Source organism: Engystomops pustulosus, chromosome 8 (assembly GCF_040894005.1).
Source record: "Engystomops pustulosus chromosome 8, aEngPut4.maternal, whole genome shotgun sequence".
NCBI lineage: Eukaryota > Metazoa > Chordata > Amphibia > Anura > Leptodactylidae > Engystomops > Engystomops pustulosus.
The window spans coordinates 77,757,583-77,778,273 of NC_092418.1; the positions used below are offsets into that span (position 1 = coordinate 77,757,583).

General features: G+C 40.0%; 1 protein-coding gene across 3 annotated transcripts in view; it reads left to right on the forward strand.

The window, feature by feature from the left end:
• The window catches only part of SPAG16 (sperm associated antigen 16), a 666,704-nt gene that overhangs the window by 39,074 nt on the left and 606,939 nt on the right, over positions 1-20,691 (forward strand). For all 3 annotated transcript variants that reach the window (XM_072121363.1, XM_072121365.1, XM_072121364.1), the window contains exons 4-6: positions 2,114-2,241; positions 4,079-4,216; positions 16,550-16,657. In XM_072121363.1, coding sequence (XP_071977464.1) covers positions 2,114-2,241; positions 4,079-4,216; positions 16,550-16,657 — 374 coding nt within the window. The remainder of the gene's footprint in view (positions 1-2,113; positions 2,242-4,078; positions 4,217-16,549; positions 16,658-20,691) is intronic.

The following is a 20,691-nucleotide window of genomic DNA, read 5'->3' on the forward strand; positions in this document are numbered from 1 at the left end:
TGCAGCGGGAAGTGACTTGCCAACACGGTTCAGACACCGTGTTCGGGGTAATATGGCGGCTGTTCCTGATGGCCAGCCTGTCCCGTGGACCAGAGTTTCATCCCCCCCCCCAGTTCATGATTGCTGCTATTGGCTGTTAAATGCAGAACAGTCAATAGCAGCGATTTTACTTATGATGTGAGTTATTCCTGACAGCCACCAATTTTTCCTCGTGGTCCAGAAGGGTTTGTCACAATGGGCATTGCTAGGGTGAATAATAGGAACACAGGGCAATCGTTGCTGTCTAGGACAACACCAATCATCAGTGGTAGGGGCCATGTCAGGTGGCATCACGCCATCTCCCAGAAAGCTCTGATTGACCGATCTGTGCACCCACTGCTGGATAAGGGTTATCACTTGTATGTGGATAACTTTTTTCCCAGTGTTCCACTATTCCTATCTCTCAATTCCAGGTTCTGTAGCTTGCAGCGGCACTGTACGCAAAAACCATAGAGGTACCCTGGAACCCTTGTTAGGCAGTCACTTGGGGGACATCAAGAACATGGTGTGGGTCAAATATTAGGGAACTAATATTTGTACAAGAAGAACAGGACCCCAGTACCTCTGTATTAGATGTCCTCCGTGTTTTGCAAGGACAGCATTTTTGCTGTAAATTCCGCTGCTTCTAAAGGGAGGACTCAGAAAAGAATCTGTTTCAAAAGAAGAGTTAGGTTGGGCATTCTATACTACTACAAGACATGCGAGAACTCCAGAGCGACAAAATTTTAGTTGGTCCCTTGTATATTCTACCTCCTTGTACACAACTGTTAGGTTAAATAGATCACTATACCCCTCAATTATTTCATTGCGGGATGTAGTTTGCAAATTTAGGGTCACTCGTGGTTTTATGTTTTTTATTTAGGTTTTCTATTTCCCCTCTAAGTCTCTGGATTTGTTATCAAATCCTTTGTAATTCTCCAAGTTCTTTGTTTATTTATGTATTATTATTATTATTATTATTATTATTATCTATTTATATTCCAAGTGCTTTATCACTCCGGAGCCCTGCTGTATTTTCTGGCTAGAGTTTAGGATCACATGTTGGGTCTTTATCACAACAGGAGATATGGCTTCCTAATCAGAGAGCTGACATATCCCAGTGGCACAAACTGAGCATCATATAACTGGCACCACATACAGGGCATTACATAACGGGCATCACAACTGAGCGTCACATAATGGGCACCGAACTTTCCAGAAATAATTGCAATTTTCATCTTGGACATCCATTGCACATCATATTTGGAAACCACCTGTATGTTCAAAATGCTCATTTCAGCACGTGTATTACACTACACCACATATTACACCATGCTAAATTCCCCAAGGAGTGTGCGTTCAAAAATTCGGGTCACTTTTCGGGTTGTTCTGTTTTATACCACTAGGGCTCTCCAAATGCATGTAAAAGATTTCTGTCAAATTTGGCTTCTAAAAGGCAAACATCCCTCTTTACTTCTACAACATTTTATATACACATGTGAGGTGAAAAACCATTTTACACATTTTTGGGGGTTATTACATTTTTTTATCCCTTGTGTCTGTAATATATTAGGGGTAAAATGACCTTTACAGGAAAATTTAGGGCCTAATTAAATCAAACACCAGTAGGGACAAATACACATATTACATCTTGCTAAATTCTCCAAGGGGTGTACTTTCCTAAATGGAGTCACTTGTTGGGGTTCCCCTCTGTTTTGGTACCACTATGGCTCTCCAAATGCATCCTGACACATGTAAAGGATGTCCGTAAAATTTGGCTTCTAAAACGCCAACACCCCTTTTTCCCTTTAATTTTCATTCTCGTGAAACGCTCATAGGGTTAACAAACTTCCCAAAGGTTGTTTTTGAATATACTCTTATATTACACAGGAGTGATGACAGATCTATTCAGAAGATTTGTACACAATATGAATACCTCTTCTGAATTATCATCCTAGTTATGAAAAACTAGAAACTTTGAATCCAAGAGATTTCAAAAACAAGTAAAAGAGATTTCGCAGAATTTGCCTGTGTCTGACTGACCCCCTTCCTGTCTGTACAGAGTAGTCTATACGTTTTTTTTTTCTTTTTACAGTCTCAAAGATCCCCAATTTCCTCCCAGCGACCTGTGTCTCACAAGCCTGAAGTAGTGGATGATTTTCTTCGCAATTTTCTAATTAAAATGGGGATGATGAAAACCTTGGAATGCTTTCAGACGGAGTGGTAAGTTTACTTCTCTCTGCAGCTGCAACATCTGAAGGTCCTAAAAGCCAGAGAAAATGTTCAAGGCCCACCATTACATTGTCATTATTTCTGAACTAAAGGTCTAGAAGGTACAAAAACTAATGAGGTATATTGGTTGGCACCTGGAGATAAAAAAGACATTGCAGAACTTAACAATCTGACAATTTCTTCGGGGAATTTTGATTTCGGGAAGAAACTCTTGAAAAATGTAGGCATTTTATGATACAGGTTATTGTATAGAATAACCTAGAAAATGTAAAATATTGTCTATTGTGAAATTGGCAGACATCTAACGTGCAATATGTGTGAGAAGGTTCTATGTAACAAGCCCAGTGCATTGTTCCAGGGGAAACAGATGCCTCATGCCAGAGGGAACATGGATCACTGCCCTTGGATAATGTGCCAGTGGCATTTACTAGAGTCTGCTCATAAGAACATTTCATTCATATGTAATACAGCTTCTGTAAAGAACAGCAAAGGAGTCATTACACTGCTCCTACTCCTTTCATTAAAGGGGTTGCCCACTTCCAACTAATAATACTATTTGTGTTATGAAAAGTTATACAGTTTTCTAATATACTTGCTGTATCAGTTTTCTAGATCTCTGATTGCTGTAATTTTATAATTACTGTATATACTCTAGTATAAGCCATGTTTTTCAGCACAAAAATTGTGCTGAAAAAACCTAATTCTGCTTATACTCGAGTCTATAAAAAAAATAACACTACTCCCCTTTCCGACCCCCCCCCCCCCCAGGTCCACTTCTTGCTTCAGGTGCTTGGCTGTTCTTATTCAGCAAGTTACAGTTTTTTAAAGTCAATATCTTTTGACAGGCTCCCTTTAAAGTTCCAGTCAGGAGTGGGGAGCTGTAATTAAAAATCACATTACTTAAAGCAACTCAGCAACTTTAACCGTATCCATCTCTTGTAATGATGACATCTGATGTTATTGTCCTGTTATAAACACAAAACTGTGGATATCTCCACTGGCACATTGAAACCTAATTTTGATGGGATTTTAAAGTGGACATTCTTCTCTTTAAAATGATATCAGGTGTTTCTAGGTGCCAAGGTTCACAAGATAAAGCACTTTGAAGTGTCTATACAGGTGGCATGTGCAATAATGGCATATATAACCGTATGGCCTGTGCTTTGGTGTACATAACTTGTTCCTATCAGTTTTGTCTCTTCTTGTTTTCCCAGACCTAGTTCTCTTATCAGCTGCATACCTTGGCTTCTGTCTGAGCTGTTCCTAATGCAGTGATTTGGGAACTGTGGTCTATCTATGCATTTAGCTGTTTATAACTACTCCAATGGTAGCAACCAGGAGGAATCCAACTGGGAACTTTCATACCTCTTTGAAGAACTGAAACAAACTTTGACTATATTATACAGTGGGTAGTCATTTTACTAAAGATTATTTAACTTCTTCTCAATTTTCAGTCCTCCCCCTCCCTTCTCCTTAATTTGGCTCTTTAGCGAACACTTGTCTTGCTAGAAAGATAGAAATCAGCTGAAAAATCATAGTAGGTTATGTAGGAGGGGGAACGGTGAATGAAAAGAGGCCAAGTAAGTGAAAAAGAAGCACTTTCCCATAGCTGTGTATATTATATAGCATTTTATATTACATTATACTGTAGATTTCTGCATTGACTTCTCCATTTGGTGATGTTTGTAGATGTGTTAGCCATTAAGCTCACTACTGCTCATAACATGGTAATAACTGGATAATATTTCATAGAATGCATTTGCTTATGGCCTGTAACAATTGTTTAATTGTCCCTGAGAATAATTTGTGCTACTTGTGATTCCTTTAGGTATGAAATGATGCAGAAAGGCCTCCTGCAGCCAGAAGCTGTTGGTTTTGTCCCAGATGTCTATGCTCACAACCAGATGTTAGACTCTGAGATAAAGAGTTTAAAGAAAGAAGTGGAAACCTACAAACTTGCTGCAAGGTACAAATTATTTATTTCTATAAGGCAGTCACATGTATCCTGTTCCTCATTAATGAATAAGTATATAGTATACTTTTGAGGAATGTATCTTTTACTTCTGCCTATGATACTTAGCTATCTTCAGAGTGAATGTAGCAACCATCATGTTCAACCAGCCACAGATCATTTAGGGGTACAATGGACCCCATGATCATGATCCGTGGATAGGGGGTAGCATGAATTTTAGCATATTACCCTGTAAGAGTTCTTCCTTCTCAATTTCAGCTTTCCATAGAACATTGTTTAGTTTCATGGAAAGCAAGAATATGTTCTTAATCCGGAAAGCCTAGAAATCTTATTGCCTTAGACACTGAATGGAGATGAAGAAATTATTACCTCCATTACCTATATTCTATAGAACACATAAAGCTTTGCAGATAAAGGCTTGTTCTAGCCAGCACCTTCTCATTGATTTTTATTAGATCTGGAGGTCAAAATTGGAGAACAACAATATTCTAAAAGCACAGAATAAAAATGTCATTGAGATAATTGAAAAATAACACTGATCAAAATTTGAGAACACTTTCAGATACCTCCAAATTATTGGTACCTGGTGCTAATTTCCTTAAAGGGAACTTGTCAGCAGAAGACTATATCCCAGTTGGGACAGGTTCCCATAGACCAGTGGTGGCAGACCTATGGCACGGGTGCCAGAGGTGGCACTCGGAGCCCTGTCTGTGGGCACCTGGGCCATCACCCAAGAGGACACAAGGTATCTTCATGGATTCCCATGCAGCCCAGCACTTTCTGCGCTGAGTGATATCTTAAAGTGACAGTGCTGCCCGAGACTACAGGAGGAATGGGAAGGTGTGGGCAGATCTGGATTATCATTGTAGCTCCAGGCCTGAAAATTCTTCCTATTCAGGGGAACCTGAATTTGTCACCCTTTCTTTGTACTGTATTGGTGTTCTTAGGGTTCTGATACATTTTAAAGCTATGACAGAGATGGGAGGAAGAAGTTACTGCTTAAATTTTACTTAAATGTTGGCACTTTGGGATAAATAAGTAGGTTTTGGTTGTAGTGTGGGCACTAAGTCTGGCTTCCTGCCAGCATGTCCTTCTGAAGTCCTGGGGGTGGCCGCATTTCAAAAAACACATGCTTCCTAATTATTATATTTCCTGCCCTTGTCCCCTACTCGTCAATATTCAACACTCCCCCCTCCCACATCCTCCCTCTGACCAGCCCTCAACCTCAAGATATTGTTGCACTTGCATGGTGAGTCTTCTGCCCCTGCCATGTGCAGTCACTGTGCATGCGTCCCGTCCCTACGCAGTATAACTAGGCAGAGCACAGGAATGCAAACTTTCTACTGCCTAGTTACAGTGACTGAGCTGCGCACCATTTATTTTTTTTTTGGTGCACTTTGTTCATGCTGCACAATAGTTGCACACAGCCCGACTAAGCAGTAACACATTTTTTCTGTCTTGTTGGACACAGTGCAGCCGGGACACAAAACTGGCGCAGACACTTTATAAATACATGTGCAAGCAGTTTGCTTATTTGTTCTAATGCAAAGTCAGACAGAAAACTGGTGCAAACACTTTAATAAATGTGGGCCATAGTCTATGATTCTATAAGAATGACATTGGGGTCATGCACATGCTCTTTGCTTTATGTGACCTTAAAGGACATAAATCGGAGGGCATTACCTGTGACAGCAGCAGCTCGTATGAGTAACACTGTTCATTCCAAGAGAATGTCAAATGCCATTTCACAAACTGCTGCCTCTGTATCATATTATTTAATCTGTAAGTGAAAAACACCTACTGAAGTCGCTCAGATCTTTGCTCCTCTTGTTGGGAAAAAAATGTAATACCATTGCAAGAGAAATGAAAACGGCAAATTAATGGATTAGAAGGAGCGCAGGGTCGGAATATGATTGCTCTCTACTCAACTTTGTGTGCCTCTTGGAAAAACCCATTACTTAATATAGAAAAATAACTTCTCATTAGCTTTTACATCAAGATATCCAGAGTCAAGCTTCTCCAAATGCAATATCACAGGAAAAAATTCTTTACTACGGCTGCAGCAATGAAATATTCATCAAGTGTTGCTGCCTTCTATATTTGAGGGAATATTTACCGCTTTTTATAAAGTCTAACGTCTTTAGGGTATTTTATATTGTAAATGTATCCGTACTGGAATCTGCATGGCAGAAATGTACCTTATCACACCTCTTAAAGGGGTTGTCCAATTTGCCAATCCATTTATTATCGGAACAGTTCTTTTGAGAATAAGCTGATCTAAGGTAATTCTAATGCTGGAAACTTTATGAAGGAGCTGTAATGTATGGAAGTAAATGCAACTGCGTAGCGCTGCCACAGGAGACATGAAGGATTGCAATGTCAGATCTTCCACAGAGAATAGCTTTCGTAGTATCCATTCCCCACTCCGGCTAATAGATTATTGTTATGGACCTCCGTAAGATCAGAATTTACCTAATAACGCTTTCTAAACCAGATGGCTTGTTAACCCTTTCACTGCCAGACCAATTTCCCACACTTTTAACAAAGCACAAAAGGGAATTACACAGAAAATAGACTATCTCCCCTTCCCCCCCCGAAAACTAAACACGTATAGTATTTTTAATGAAGCACACTACTGTTGGTTAAAGGTGGGTATTCTTGGATTTTATTTTACTTTTTATTATTTTTTATAACATATCCTAAGTATAGGCCTGACACCAGACCCCACTACCGAACATCTGTTTGAAGCATCATTGGGTTCAGGAAAGTGCTATAGCTTCTTCCATCTAAGATGGAAAAGATGGTATGTACACCTACAACAGGGGGAATTTATCTGTGGTAAAACTGTTGTAATTGATCATTGCAACCAATCTCAGCTGAGCTTTTATTTTATAAATATGGAAAAATGAAAGCTAAACCCTGATTAGTTTCCATGGGCAACTACAGCATTAGATGAAAGAACAAAATAAAGTGTACTTACCCAGATGTGTAGGGGGTTCACGGGACCTTCTTTGTCCAATCAGTTGCCTTATGCAAAATGATGTACTGTGGTTCCAGCCATTCTAGCCACTGATTGGCTAATGTAGATTCCGGGACCCATGACACTTCCAGTTGCAGAAGATCAGAAGTACCGATAGAACAAGGGAGTCAGGCAAGTACTGTATGTTTTTTTTCTAATCTGATTTCAATTATTATCTAATTTTAATAATATGACCATTTCAGATACACAGGACTTGGGGTTTATTGGGGTGCATAAAGCTACCATCACCAATTCACCGGCGGGAACATTTACTCCCTGTTTGGTAATGGTTCCTTTAATGAAAAAATATCCTTCTATTTCTTCTTTTTGAATTGAGTGATGTAATACATGGCCATTACTGACTGTGGCTTCACCTCACACAAAAAAGAAAGAAAAACTTTTCTGCTCCAACATGTTCTGTGCCCTGAATATAGCACACAGAATATTGAGCCTGGTATTACTTGGAAGCTTCTAGGTACTTAAGATGTAAACTCTAGCCATAATAACCCAGGCGCAGTAAACGTTTAAGTCATAAAGTTACATTTTCCCCTTATATTATACTATTGGGGCACTGCTCATAAAAATAACTTGCTGCACATGAAGAGATATCTGCAAGATTTTCAGATCTGAATCTTTCAAACTCAATATTTTTTATTTTGAGTGTCACATAATTTCTGGAGACCTGATAACCCCGTGAAAGGGCTCTTTGCTCAGATTTCTCATTTTATAGCGAATCTGTCAGCTCCTTCACATATGATCTTGTAGTTCAAGTGGTCTGATAAATCTGTTTTTAATTATTTGTGTCTCATAATTTCTTTGAATGTGTACCCCATAATGGCACTATATAGAGATTTATTTATACATTTACACATACAGATTTATATATTTGCAAGTTGAGTTGTAATGCACCTTCTTACTCCTAGTAACGTCTTCATTTTTCCATTTTCTGAGCCCAATAACTTTTTCATACTACAGTGTAAGGCTATATTCACACTGCCGTTGCCCGCCCGTACCGTACCGTAGCGGGCAACGGCAGTGTACAGGGAGAGGAGGAGGAGGTGAGCGCAGCTCACCCCCGCCCCTCTCCATAGCAACCTATAGCGCACGGCCCCGTATTACGGGAAAAGATAGGACATGTCCTATCTTTTTCCCGGGTACGGAACGGTACGGTGCCGCACGTGTGCTGCACCGTACCGCTCCCGTAGGGTGCCGTGCGCTCATAGGAGTGTATGGGGGACGTATATCGGCCGTATATACGTCGGCCGTATATACGTCCCCCATACGTTCGTGTGAATGTAGCCTAAGTTGTATTTTTTGCACAATGAGATGACTTTTTTCATTGCCGCCATTTTGGGGACTATAGAACCTTTTGATCACTTTTTAATTACAATTTTTTAGACTTGCAAGAATGGCATTTTGCCACTATTTTCCATTACGGGGTTCACTGCGGAGGAATAACCGTTATATATTTTGATAGACCAAGACTCTTAGGGCTCGGAGATAAACAACATGTTTATGATTCTTTTTGTTTGCTTATTTTAAATCTGTTGATTTAAACTTTTAGTTTTTTATTATTTTTGATAACTTTTTACTTCTATTTTTTTTTTTACTATTTTTAGAACTCCTAAGGGAACGTTAACCCCTGAGGGTCTCATTCCTTTTACTATATACAGCAATACAGCAGTGTTGCAGTATATGGCAGTTTTGCCAGTGATCTCTAAGCATCTGCCTCCGGATGAATGACAGGCCTGGGATTCTAGCGTAGACTCCTAGCTGTTATAGCAACAGATTGCCGTTACCGGATGACCTCCAAAGGGGTGACAACTGAATCGGAGACGCTTACATGGTTAGAACCTGCAATCGGTTCCAGATCCGACTGCTGGTGTTACCAATAAGTGTTTGCTGCATTATGCAAAAACAACAACTCTGTATGGACAGGGCTTAGCCCATGAGCCCTCTTTATATATGTGGCCCGGCACTGGGAAGGGATTAAAACTATCCTACTCTGCAAGACTGTCCCAACATGTGGTGATAGCGATGACTGCTGCATAGGAAGCAGTTTAGTGTACAGAATTGGAAGTATTAGGCCTCATGTGTACATATAATGGGTTGCAAAGAATGGCTCTTTGGTCAGTTGTTTAAGGCCCATGTGTCATTGGCCTGTGAGGACCACTTACATTCCGATGTTGGCAATAAAGCAGATTTTTTTAAATTAACAGCTAATTACATATTAGCTTATTTTCTAAGGACCCATTTGTATACGAATGATGCTGATTCCTGGAATACCCCTTTTAGGCACAGTGACTTGGATGGGTTTATTTAGTACTCATAATGAAATGGAAAAAATAAACTTTACCAAATATTCTTTAAACACATACTCTTAAAATGTGATTCAAACAATAGGTAATTTCCTGATTGTACAGAGCTTGAGCCATCATGAAAACCAGCATCTGTCATAGACAAATGTGATCTTCTTAAATTTATATTTTGATTAATATGAAATAGCTGGACATCTAACAAATGGTGCCCTATGCTATTTTTATATAAGAATCCATAGCTCAAATCTATCTAAAGTCCCTTTTAAAAAAAATTAAACGACACCTTGCCAGCACCGAGTCATGAGGGGCCTGTCCTATTCGGCTGTCAATGTCTCCCTCGGCTCCCTCATTCTTCTTCAGCTGAGTAAAACAATGTCTTATTCAGCTCCCTCATTCCCCCTCCCTCAGGAATTCTCTTCAACTGTATCAACCAATATTTGTTTGCACCACTGCTTTTCAGTACAGGATATTGCCATCCCATTCACTTAAACTGTGTTATGCTGAATTGTCTTGCACCAGGTCCCTTGAAACAGCTGGCAGGCAGGAATGATGAGACTTCTGTCTATGTGAGATTATGGGACATGAAACTTCATGATTTAAAAGGGTCCGGTTCTAGATTAATTTAGAAGGATTTATGGTAACTTTTTTACCTGTGGAAAGTGTATGGGGGGGGGGGACTTTTGGGTGCATATGGGTATCTATCACTGCTCTCTTTTATTGCCTTGCATAATAATTTTTGCCTCCCATTAGATCATTACATTAAGGAGCTTTGTTTCATACATTGCTTATTTCTTTCTATCTCTAAAGAACAATCAACTATTTCCCCAGACATGCTTTCTACAGTGCAATGGCGAATCAGATGTACATTTTATCCAGTACATTGATTTTTTTTTTTCCCCATTTTCAGTCATTGTTTAAAGCTGTCAACACAGTCCCATTGACCTTTAAAAGTCAAGTAACCACTAAATAGTTGTGAGAACATAAAAAGCAGCTGTGGTTATTTGCTTGAATTTATTTTATTTTAAATTGTTTTTTTTTTTGTATCTCACAGCCCATAAAGTACAATAAGGATATTGATATTGTTTTCAGAACACCAGAATGATATTCAATAGCAAATATTAGGAGATTATTGCCAAGACCATCTACCAGGTGCCATTGAGAAGGATTGCTTTTCCAACTTTGACGAAACCCCATTAAGGGTTGTGATAATAATATTACTCCTCCACAGTTTGTTTGTTGTATATATATATTTTTTTTTCTTTCTTTGTGTTTCATTCTGCCTGTTATAAATCATTAGGCTCCATTTGTTTAAGATCAGCCAGGAAGGTGAGCCTGGCAGGGTGGTTATAAAACCCCAGGGAGTCTATGCTTGATCAGAGAAGCATGGTCTTCCTAAGTGGTAAAATTAACACCTCTCGGCCAGAGTAGTCTAGTTAGTGGGGGATGAAAAGAAGCCACAGACTACATGTTTTTCCCTCCAAATTCAGACAAAGGGGAATATCATAGCTGCCCATAACTGGGACATAATTCATAATTATAGGTCCCAAGTTACACAGGACAGTTATGGGGTCTAGACACACTCCTGGTCTGAAAATCAGAACATTAGCTGCAATGGAAGGCAGCCAATAGCAGAACACCCCTGATATTAGGCTAAGACACCCCGAGTTTGGTATGGGGTTAATGGGAATAACATGCCCGTTTGGTTGGAAGCCATGGCACAATTGTGCCATCTCCCAATCAAAAGTTATGGGGTTCTGATAAAAACCCAGACCCAAAAAGTAGCTCACTGATGGGAGGGGGATAGAAAAATCCCCCTCACAGTGACATCACAGCCAGGGGTGGGGGTCAAAAATCACCTGGGCTTAAATTAATGAAGCAGCCACATAGTAGTGTTCAGACTGAGTGACTCTATGACAATAGAAGGCTGGATCGATGCTTATGCCCCGTCCTCGGGCCAAAGAATTTCTTCCTATTTCACTAGCAAGAATTTTTTGTTTCCTCTTCTCCCATAACTGTTTGTAAGTATTGTATGTGTATTGTTTTAATCCTTTTTTTTTTTATTTTATCTGACAATTGAATTATTTGAGTGTACTGCATTTTTATGTAAATTAAAACTTTTTAATAAGCCTCTGCTTGTAGCCTTAAAGAATCTGAGTCTCTAAAGGGAATCACGTTACCAGAGGTCATTATTAGCATAGTCCATGTAGTAAGCGATTGCATGTTCTGTGTGAATTTATAATTGTAATATCGTGTAAGTAGTGAGTGCATGTGCTGAGTTATCATCAGGGTGCATTGTCTGTGTGGTTGAGGTGCCTACGGCCTTCTTTGAGCAAGTAACTCGTGGGTGGTGGCAGTGTGGCTGGGGCGGAAATTCTGTGGAGTAAATTTAGCGTAAGGACGCCATTTTGTGGAAGTGGGCGGAGCTTAAGGGCTAAATTCTGGGACTCCATAGAGTAGGTATCCCCGTGTGTGAACTCCGGTGAGTCGGGTTCGTGACAAGGGTGGTCTTCAAAATTCCACTTTTTATTAATTTGTAGAGGCTTTTTTTTAAAAAGAAATTCTATTCTATAATGACACTATTTCATAGTTGTGTGTATAGATGACCAGGAATAAACAGAGGGAAACCAGGGTGCAGTCAACAAAAATAAAGTTACATAAACTCCTGCATAAACTATGATAACACATTGTGAATCAATTCTAAATAATTTGTACACACGGTAAACATAGTTTGTTCACAAGTTTATATTGTGTTTGGGATTAATGCTATGTTAACACTATGCAAAGATATTGTAGATTTTATTAAAGAGTTGGAAGCACACTTGTCCAGATTTAACTCCCTTTTTAAAAAAATTTGACCAGTGTCTCTTCCTGTGGTAATAACTTTTCAACACTTTAAGATTGTTCTCTCGTGAATAGTTTTTGTTAGTAGTGTCGTTTCGGTGATCAGTTTCTTTTTTGGGGGGTAAAAATTCAATAATTTAGGAAATTTTCAAAGTTTCAAATGTTCTACCTTTTAGACAAAAAGTCATACCACAATTTTTTTTTTTGTAGAAACCTTTTGCCATTGGCCTCTTTTTATCTCCATTTTGTTTACAGAGCTGAGAAGGTTTCAAGTTTTGGTAGCAACTTCTTAGATTTTCAAGAGATTTGAAAAATGCTAATATTTCTGGTGACCAATTCAGTTTGGAGGTGTCCTATAAAGGCTTATTTGCTATATATCCTCACAAGTAACACCATTTTATGAACCCAACATCTCAAATTATTCAAATCAGCATTTGAGATGTCTTTTCACCCTTTAATTTTTTCTCTGGAAGTGAACAAAAAATGGATTGAAAATTTAGAAACTTCAATTTTTGAATAAGATTATTCTCATGTAGCCCTAAAATGGACACATTCAGAAGGAATCTGAGGTAAATATACATCCGAAAAATTTTTGCCCTGCTTTTTCAGAGTACGGCAATACCAGACATGTGGTTGTTAACTGCTGTTTCGTCACACAGCGATGTCCAGAACAGAATTCGTGCTTTTGGGCTTTTGGCGGCCTCTTTGGCTACAAATGTTTTGTGGTGCCACAATGTACTTGAAGAGCCCCTGAAGTAACCGTACAATAGAAAACCTCCAAAGATGTTGTCATTTAGGAAACTAGATGCCCCAAAGAATTTATCTGGGGTTGTGGTGAGCATTTTACCCCCAACATGTTCGCCAAAATCTAATGCAAAGTAAATGGTGCAGAGTAAAAATTGCGTTTTATCTCAAAAATGTCATTTTAGTGCCTCATACATTGTGCCCAACTCATTGTACTTTAGACAAACACCCCTAAAATCATTCAGTGGGTTGTCCTGAGTACGGCAATACCACACATGTGCCAATAATTGACAGGCTGGGCACACAGCAGGGCTGAGAATGGAAGGAGCATAATTTTGATTTTTGAGAACCCTTGTCACTAGACTGGTGTTGGGGTGCCCCTAAGGTACCAGTACGATAGAACCCCCCAAGTAGTTACCTCATTTTAGAAAAGGGCACCCCTCAATGAATTTATCTAGGGTTCTATGAACATTTTAACCCATAAGATCCTGGCTCACATGTAATACAAATTAAATGGTGTCGAGTAAAATTTGCTTTGCGATTTCTCAAAATTTGTCATTGTAGTGTCAAAAGTGTCCAATTCATGCCACTGGAGACAAACTCCCCAAAAATCATCATTCAGGTTCTCCCGGGTTCGTGGCAATAATCTACAAGATGGAGACACAGCAGGGCTTGGAAGAGAATGGCATTTGGAGTACCGACATTTACATTTTTTTGGCACCATAAAACTTATTTGAAAACGACATCCCTCCATGAATTAATCTAGGGGTGTAGTGAGCATTATTAACCCCACAGGTGGACCCCAAGGATGATGCATTATGGAAAGTGCATAGTACAAAATATCCATTATGTCACCTTGTGCCCAGCTCCTGCCATGGGAGACAAACACTCCAAAAATCGTGATGCAGGTTCTCCCTGGTACGGCAATACCCCATATGTGTCAATAATCTACAGGCTGGGAACATGGCAGAGCTCAGCAGGGAAGGTGCGGCATGCGGCATGATGTATAAGCTGTGTGACCTGTGTGCATAGGGGGACAATTGTATATACAGGGAAGTGTGGTAAATTCTGAAACACTCCTTCATGCATAATCCTGGTTTCTCGGGGCACATGTCACGCTGGTATATTGTTTGTTTTTATGCCCCTTTTGGAGCACACCGTCTTCTGTACCTGGTCCAACAAATTCACCCCTCCCATGTACCTATTGTAATAAAAAATACAGTCCGGCTTCGAAGCTTCTGTACTGGTACCTCGTACAGGGGCAGGGGTGGTGGTGTGCCCATGTATTGTTTTTAGTACATGAACCTCTCTCTTGTCCTTGTACCTAGGCACTTCAGAAGTCCCAGGCACTTCAGCACTACAACAAAAGCGCCTTCTCGGGGATTTCTCAGAGCCTCTTTGTGAGGACGTCCCCACTAGCAGACTCCATATCGGAGGCCATATAATTATATACCTCCAAGTCAGTATATGTCTTTTGGGACATGATGGGGGGGATATTGCACAAACTAAACAGAACAACACCTGCTCCTCCACAAAACGCCTTCTCCTCCACGCTAGGCCTACTCCCCCTACTACTACAAATTCTCCTCCACACTACTCCTCCTCCTCCATGCGAATTGTGTATTTTGGGGTACTGTAAAGGGACAGATTACTAGCACAACTCTCTCCAACACCACCAATCACAAAATGAAGATGTTGGAGAGTGTTGGGCTAGTAAGATCTGCCCCAAAATCGTCACAGATCGCTGTCATTGGCCTGTCTGAATTGACCGGTCAGATTGGTCCTGTGATGTCATTGAAGGGGTGTCCGCTAGCAATGCCAACTCCTCCCACCGAGGTGTCACCCTGTCTCGCGACAGAATGACGTCCAAAGTGCTAGTAGCGCTTGCGTCCAATATATCACATGACCACCGAGTCTATAGAGCCGGCGGCCGCGCCGGCTCAACTCCTCGATGCATCGTGCTCATTCAGCAAAATGCGCGGAGAAGGGAGAAGCGGTAACGAACCGCATCTCCCTTCTCCCTAAAGACGTCACTGCAGACTTGTCCCGCTGACGGCTAAAGTCACCGGGCGGTCCAAAAGGAGTTAAGCAAGACTTTGTGCCAGTTTTCTGTCTGACTTTGCACATTCTTTTTAGTGCAAACTGCTTGCACATTTATTTATGTGTCTGAGACACAATTGTGGCACAAGAAGAAAGGTGTACAGTAAAAAGTTGGTGCATTCTGTCGGAGCAGTGCAAGAAGCGCCAGATTCATGAAGAACGTGCGCCACAATTCATGAATCTGTTACACACTGCACACTTTACAGGCAAACTTCACCCTCTACAGGCAAACTGTACATAGTACAGTTTGCATTATTTTTGATATACATACAATAACATGTTGCTTTTACTGTACTGTGTCTTCATAGGGTTAAAGGGATTTAGCCATAAAGAAAGTTCTTACATTTTAATCCCTTAGTGATGTTTACACAAGTTTTATTGTTGTTTAAGGTCAGTGTAAGATTCAACAGTGTGAGTGATTACAAGCTGCAGCTACACTTTCATTTAGCTTATGAACAATCTACTAATATCTGATACATAGAAAAAGAGAGATGAGACTGATCAGAATCATGAGATGGATATAAGACATAATGACAACACTCAGCTCTGCTACCTCACCTAATCAATAAAACACACAGTCAGCACTGCTATGCCCCTCCTACCCTTGGATCAAGGCTTTATCTTGTCTTAGGCTACATTCACACAATGTATGCTCGCCGTACCTGCTCACCCCCGCCCCTCTCCATAGGAATACACAGCGCACGGCACTGTATTCCGTAGAAGGATAGAACATGTCCTATATTTCTACGGGCTACAGAATGGCACGGTGCTGCACGTGTGCTGCACCATACGCTCCCATACGGCGCCGTGAGGCCATAGAATGTGTATGGGGGACGTATATACGGCCCATACATACGTGTGAATGTAGCCTTATAGTTTGTAAAGCAGGTCTCCTCAGCACGCTTCTACTGGACAGCAAGTGTCTGTCTGCAATGCGCTCTTCCTACTGCCCCTGCAGTACAAGAGAAGCCATGCTTGTGGAGGAATCTGCCGACCATAGTCCGGAGTTTATGGTCGTATCCAGGGACAACCAAAATATTAACATCAGGACTGATAGAGATGGGTTGAAACTATATCTTTGAAATGCTGTATTTTTGTTAGTAACATTGGATTAGAAAATGTGTAATCCTGCGCATATTTTAAGAAACTTATCTTTATGGGAATACCCCTTTTAAGAAAGTTTATTTTTCTGATTTGTATAAATGAATAAAATATGATACAATATGTGACATAAAAGTGGTAAATCACTAGATTAGAGGTATACAGGTCTTTAGAAATCTTTAACTTTGAATTTTTCCATTTCAGTAAAGCTAAAGAGTCGATGGTAAAGCTGCAGAAAGAGCGTGATTTCCACAGGATGCATCACAAGCGTGTGGCCCAGGAAAAAAACAAGCTTATTAATGACATCAAAAGGTAACAAAACAATATGTGTGTTCTGGTATGGGTGGTGTAAACAACCACATAACTTTTATACATGGAGACGCAATAAACAACCTTCAACTATCTGCGTATCTGCAGTGAAGGGTTAAGGTTGAGCTGCAATTGTTCTAGAAGCCGCAGGCTTTTTTAAATGTTAAACCTTTCCCCCATATGGTGAATGTTCTGAAATGTCACCAATGAAAGCATTTATTTGTTGAGGTTTGTTAAGGTCTCACATTGGTATTAATGGAAATATACAAGAGTTGTTTACTGGAATGAGTCAGGGCTCTTAACCAGCGCTGTCACTAGTATTCCCTTTTAATGGATGCAATTGGCTAAATGTACTGTGCTGTGCAGCCTCCATCAGATCCATTGTATCCCACTACTAGCTCTGAGGACACTGTAATGCACAGATAAAGTCACATAAAGGGCACATGTCTATTAACCTACAGAATTTATAAAATGACATACACTCTCCTTGGGTGAAGATATTTTATTTTCTTAAGAACAATAGACCAGATTCTAGAACCAACTAATCTCTTCAATGGCACCTGTGTCTCAAGCTGTGCAATGTGTTCAGTCTGTGGGATTGGACCAGCACACAGGACCGTTTCCACAGGCTGAATTTGTTCCTGTGCAGCCGGTCTTAAAGGGAACCTGTCGGCAGATATTGACCTAATAAACCACTACTACCCTGTTTCCCCATAAATAAGACAGTGTCTTATATTCATTTTTGCTCCTAAAGAGGCACTAGGTCTTATTTTCAGGGAACGCCTTATATTTCCACGAAAAGTAATTCGTATTTATTGTTGAACAAAAAATCAACTTCTCTAACATCCTAATAACTCCCCAAACTTATTTCATGCAGAATTTCTTGTGACTCCATTTCTATTGGAATCATTGGCTCCAATATTTCATGTTTAGCAATAGTACTTTCTTTAAATGACCCCTTCTTATCCTGGTAGCTTCTGGTATCACATTTGCAGCGCAACAGCCATTGATTTTATCGCATGAATTCTTCCCCCATGTTACAACCTCTTGCTGTATCTAAATGATCTACTAATACTGATGTACAGTCTGGGGGGATCCATAGTAATGGCGTCCGCTAGGTCTTATTTTCAGGGGAGGCCTTATATTTCTAAGCTTGAACAAAATTGTACTAGGTCTTATTTTTGGGGGATGTCCTATTTTAGGGGAAACAGGGTAGTACAGGCGGTCCTTAGGCTTAGGCTACAATAAACCGCTATAACAGTTATCAAAGGTGTCTGCAATGAAGCTTTATAGTTAATCCTGGTTGTTATGAGAATCCAACATTTTTAAAATCCAATTGCCACCGGGACCAAAAAAATTTGTCTGGGGTTAAATTATAAAATATACAGTTCCGACTTACATACAAATTCAACTTAAGGACAAACCACCAGAACCTATCTTGTACATAACCCGGGGACTGCCTGTATGTTGTCATGCAACTAAACACCTTCCAGATATTGTTTCTTTCATGGTCACATATGGTGGCATCATTCATAAAATCAGCATTGAATGAGATGGGAATTAGTTTTATAAAGTCAAGTAGGCGGAGAGTTTAACATTTAAGTCACTCTAATTGATCGTCCAGAAGTCTGCTGCATGAGGTCAATCACATGCGAGGATGTGAGGAGAGTTAAACTTAAATGTTAAACTCTCCACCTCCTTGATTTTATACCAATTTACATCGCACTTCAAAGTGGATTTTCTGCATGATGGAACCACGCTGAGCCATGAAAAAAAACATGATCTGGAAGGTGTTCAGCTGCTTGCCAACATATCAGTAGTGGTTTATTAGGTCCATTTCTGATGACAGGTTCCCTTTAAGGCTGCAGATTTCATTAAGAAAGGCATGATTATTTTGTCTCTGAATTCATATGGTTATTTGGTGGCATTCCTGCAAGAATATTCATGGGTCTTCAGCATTTTTCATCTTTGCATATTTAATTCACAATTCTGGAGTCAAATTAAACAGGAAAATCTCCCTTTTAACATTATATATGGCTTATGTATAGATGCTTCACAGAGCCAGAGATATCTACCCTTAAATTTGTACTAATATGTACAGCTTTATATTGCGGTTTTGTAACTTTAAGAGTGGATATCTATATACAGGGGAGACTCTCTCTTAATTTGATTCCAGAACTGTGTTTCTAGGTTGAAAGGGTTCAGGAGATATAGGCATTTGCAGTGTACCCCCTCCAGGCGAACAGCTAGAGGCAAAATGTAGAAGGAGCTGCAGGAAAGACTTTCAGAATTGTAGAAGTACATGCACCCTCAGCATCTGTAGCTGAACCTGGAGGAGGGAGATGGGATACTGCTGTACATATTTAAAACATTGTTTGGCAAAAGCTACTACTATTACAAAAAAAAAAAAAAACTTTAATCATAAAAATGACAAAAAAGCTTATTTTTCCACATTTGTAGTCAATTAATAAAACTATTGTATCAAGATAGACTTAAATATCTTGAAAAGAAAATTGTTATGATATGTAAAGCTTTTCCAGAGATATAATTTAAAGAAACGCATAGCAGAATGTCAAAAATTGACCTGGACATTGGTAGTAAAGGGGTTAATAAACAATACAAAGCCAAATTATTGTATTGTATTTATGGACAGATAGTAACATTTTACAAAGTTATTTGTTTCTTTTTGTAATTGCCAAAACCACGGCATCACATTGATGTATCCTCTGTGCTGTGTGACTGGTGGGATCTGAGTGTTGGAGATGTAACCTGAGTACAGGTGGTCTTATATCTGCATGAGATGGCAGCCAGTATATAATCCCCAGTCTCTGCCTTCTCCTTCTGCAATGGCTTTGCCAATCGATGAAGCTGGAGCTATTGACTTTCATACTGCAGGTAGCATTTTAATGAACTCTTATTTTCTGTAGAAGTGGTTGTGACAGCGTCCGCTGCATCTCGTATTAATGTTTCTTCAATTTGTCACTAAACACTACAGAGTCAGTGCCCCACCAAACCAGTCTTGTCATATCTTCTTATAATATCTTATTGATCAAATTACTTTTTACCTTTTTTTTGCGTTGTAGTACTGTGCCTATCTCTGTTTGAGCTTTGCAGATAAAGAAATGTAGCTGTCATCCCCTCCAGGGAACACAATGATTTTTATTAAAATATGAAACAAACTGTCATATATTTTTCTCTTTCTGTGATACTATGTTCTAGAATAAGTGACAAAGTATTAGCCACCCTTGGGACAGACAGCACAAAAGTTAGAATCAATTATAAGTCGTTGCTGGAGTGTAGTTGTCTACGAGAAGATGGGGTTGTACAAAACCTCTTTTCCTCAGGCTTGTCGTCCATGCCAGTTCTGGTTTCCAAATCTTTTAAAGTTTTGCACTGGAGGCACTTGAGATATTGTGCTCACAAAGTCTGAGATGTTGCAGAAATATATGGTAACGTGATATGTACCTTCGTTTATTTGGGAAAAACTGTTCATAAAATAGATTTTTCTGATCCTTTGGCCTAGCTGAGAGACAACATATTGGGGGTCATTTACTAAGGGCCCGATTCGCGTTTTCCCGACGTGTTACCCGAATATTTCCGATTTGCGCCGATTGTACCTGAATTGCCCCGGGATTTTGGAGCACGCGATCGGATTGTGGCGGATTGTGGCGATCGGATTGGCCGGCGTGGCCGAACGAAAAACCGACGTATTCGGAAAAACCGCCGCATTTAAGAACGGAAAATGTGTCGCTCGGGACGCGCTTACCTTCACTCAGCCCGAGCCGGTGAACTCCAGTGCGTTCAGATGCTTTTCAGCGCAGCAGCGCCACCTGGTGGACGGCGGAGGAACTACCTTATTAAATCCGAATCCAGCGCAGAGAACGCGCCGCTGGATCGCGAATGGACCGGGTAAGTAAATCTGCCCCATTCTGATTCCTTACATATGGAGAAACTATAAATATTCCCAGACCATATTGTATGTAAAGCATGTCCCCACACCAGTTTCGTCTGTGGTCGTTGATTTCTTAGGAATTATT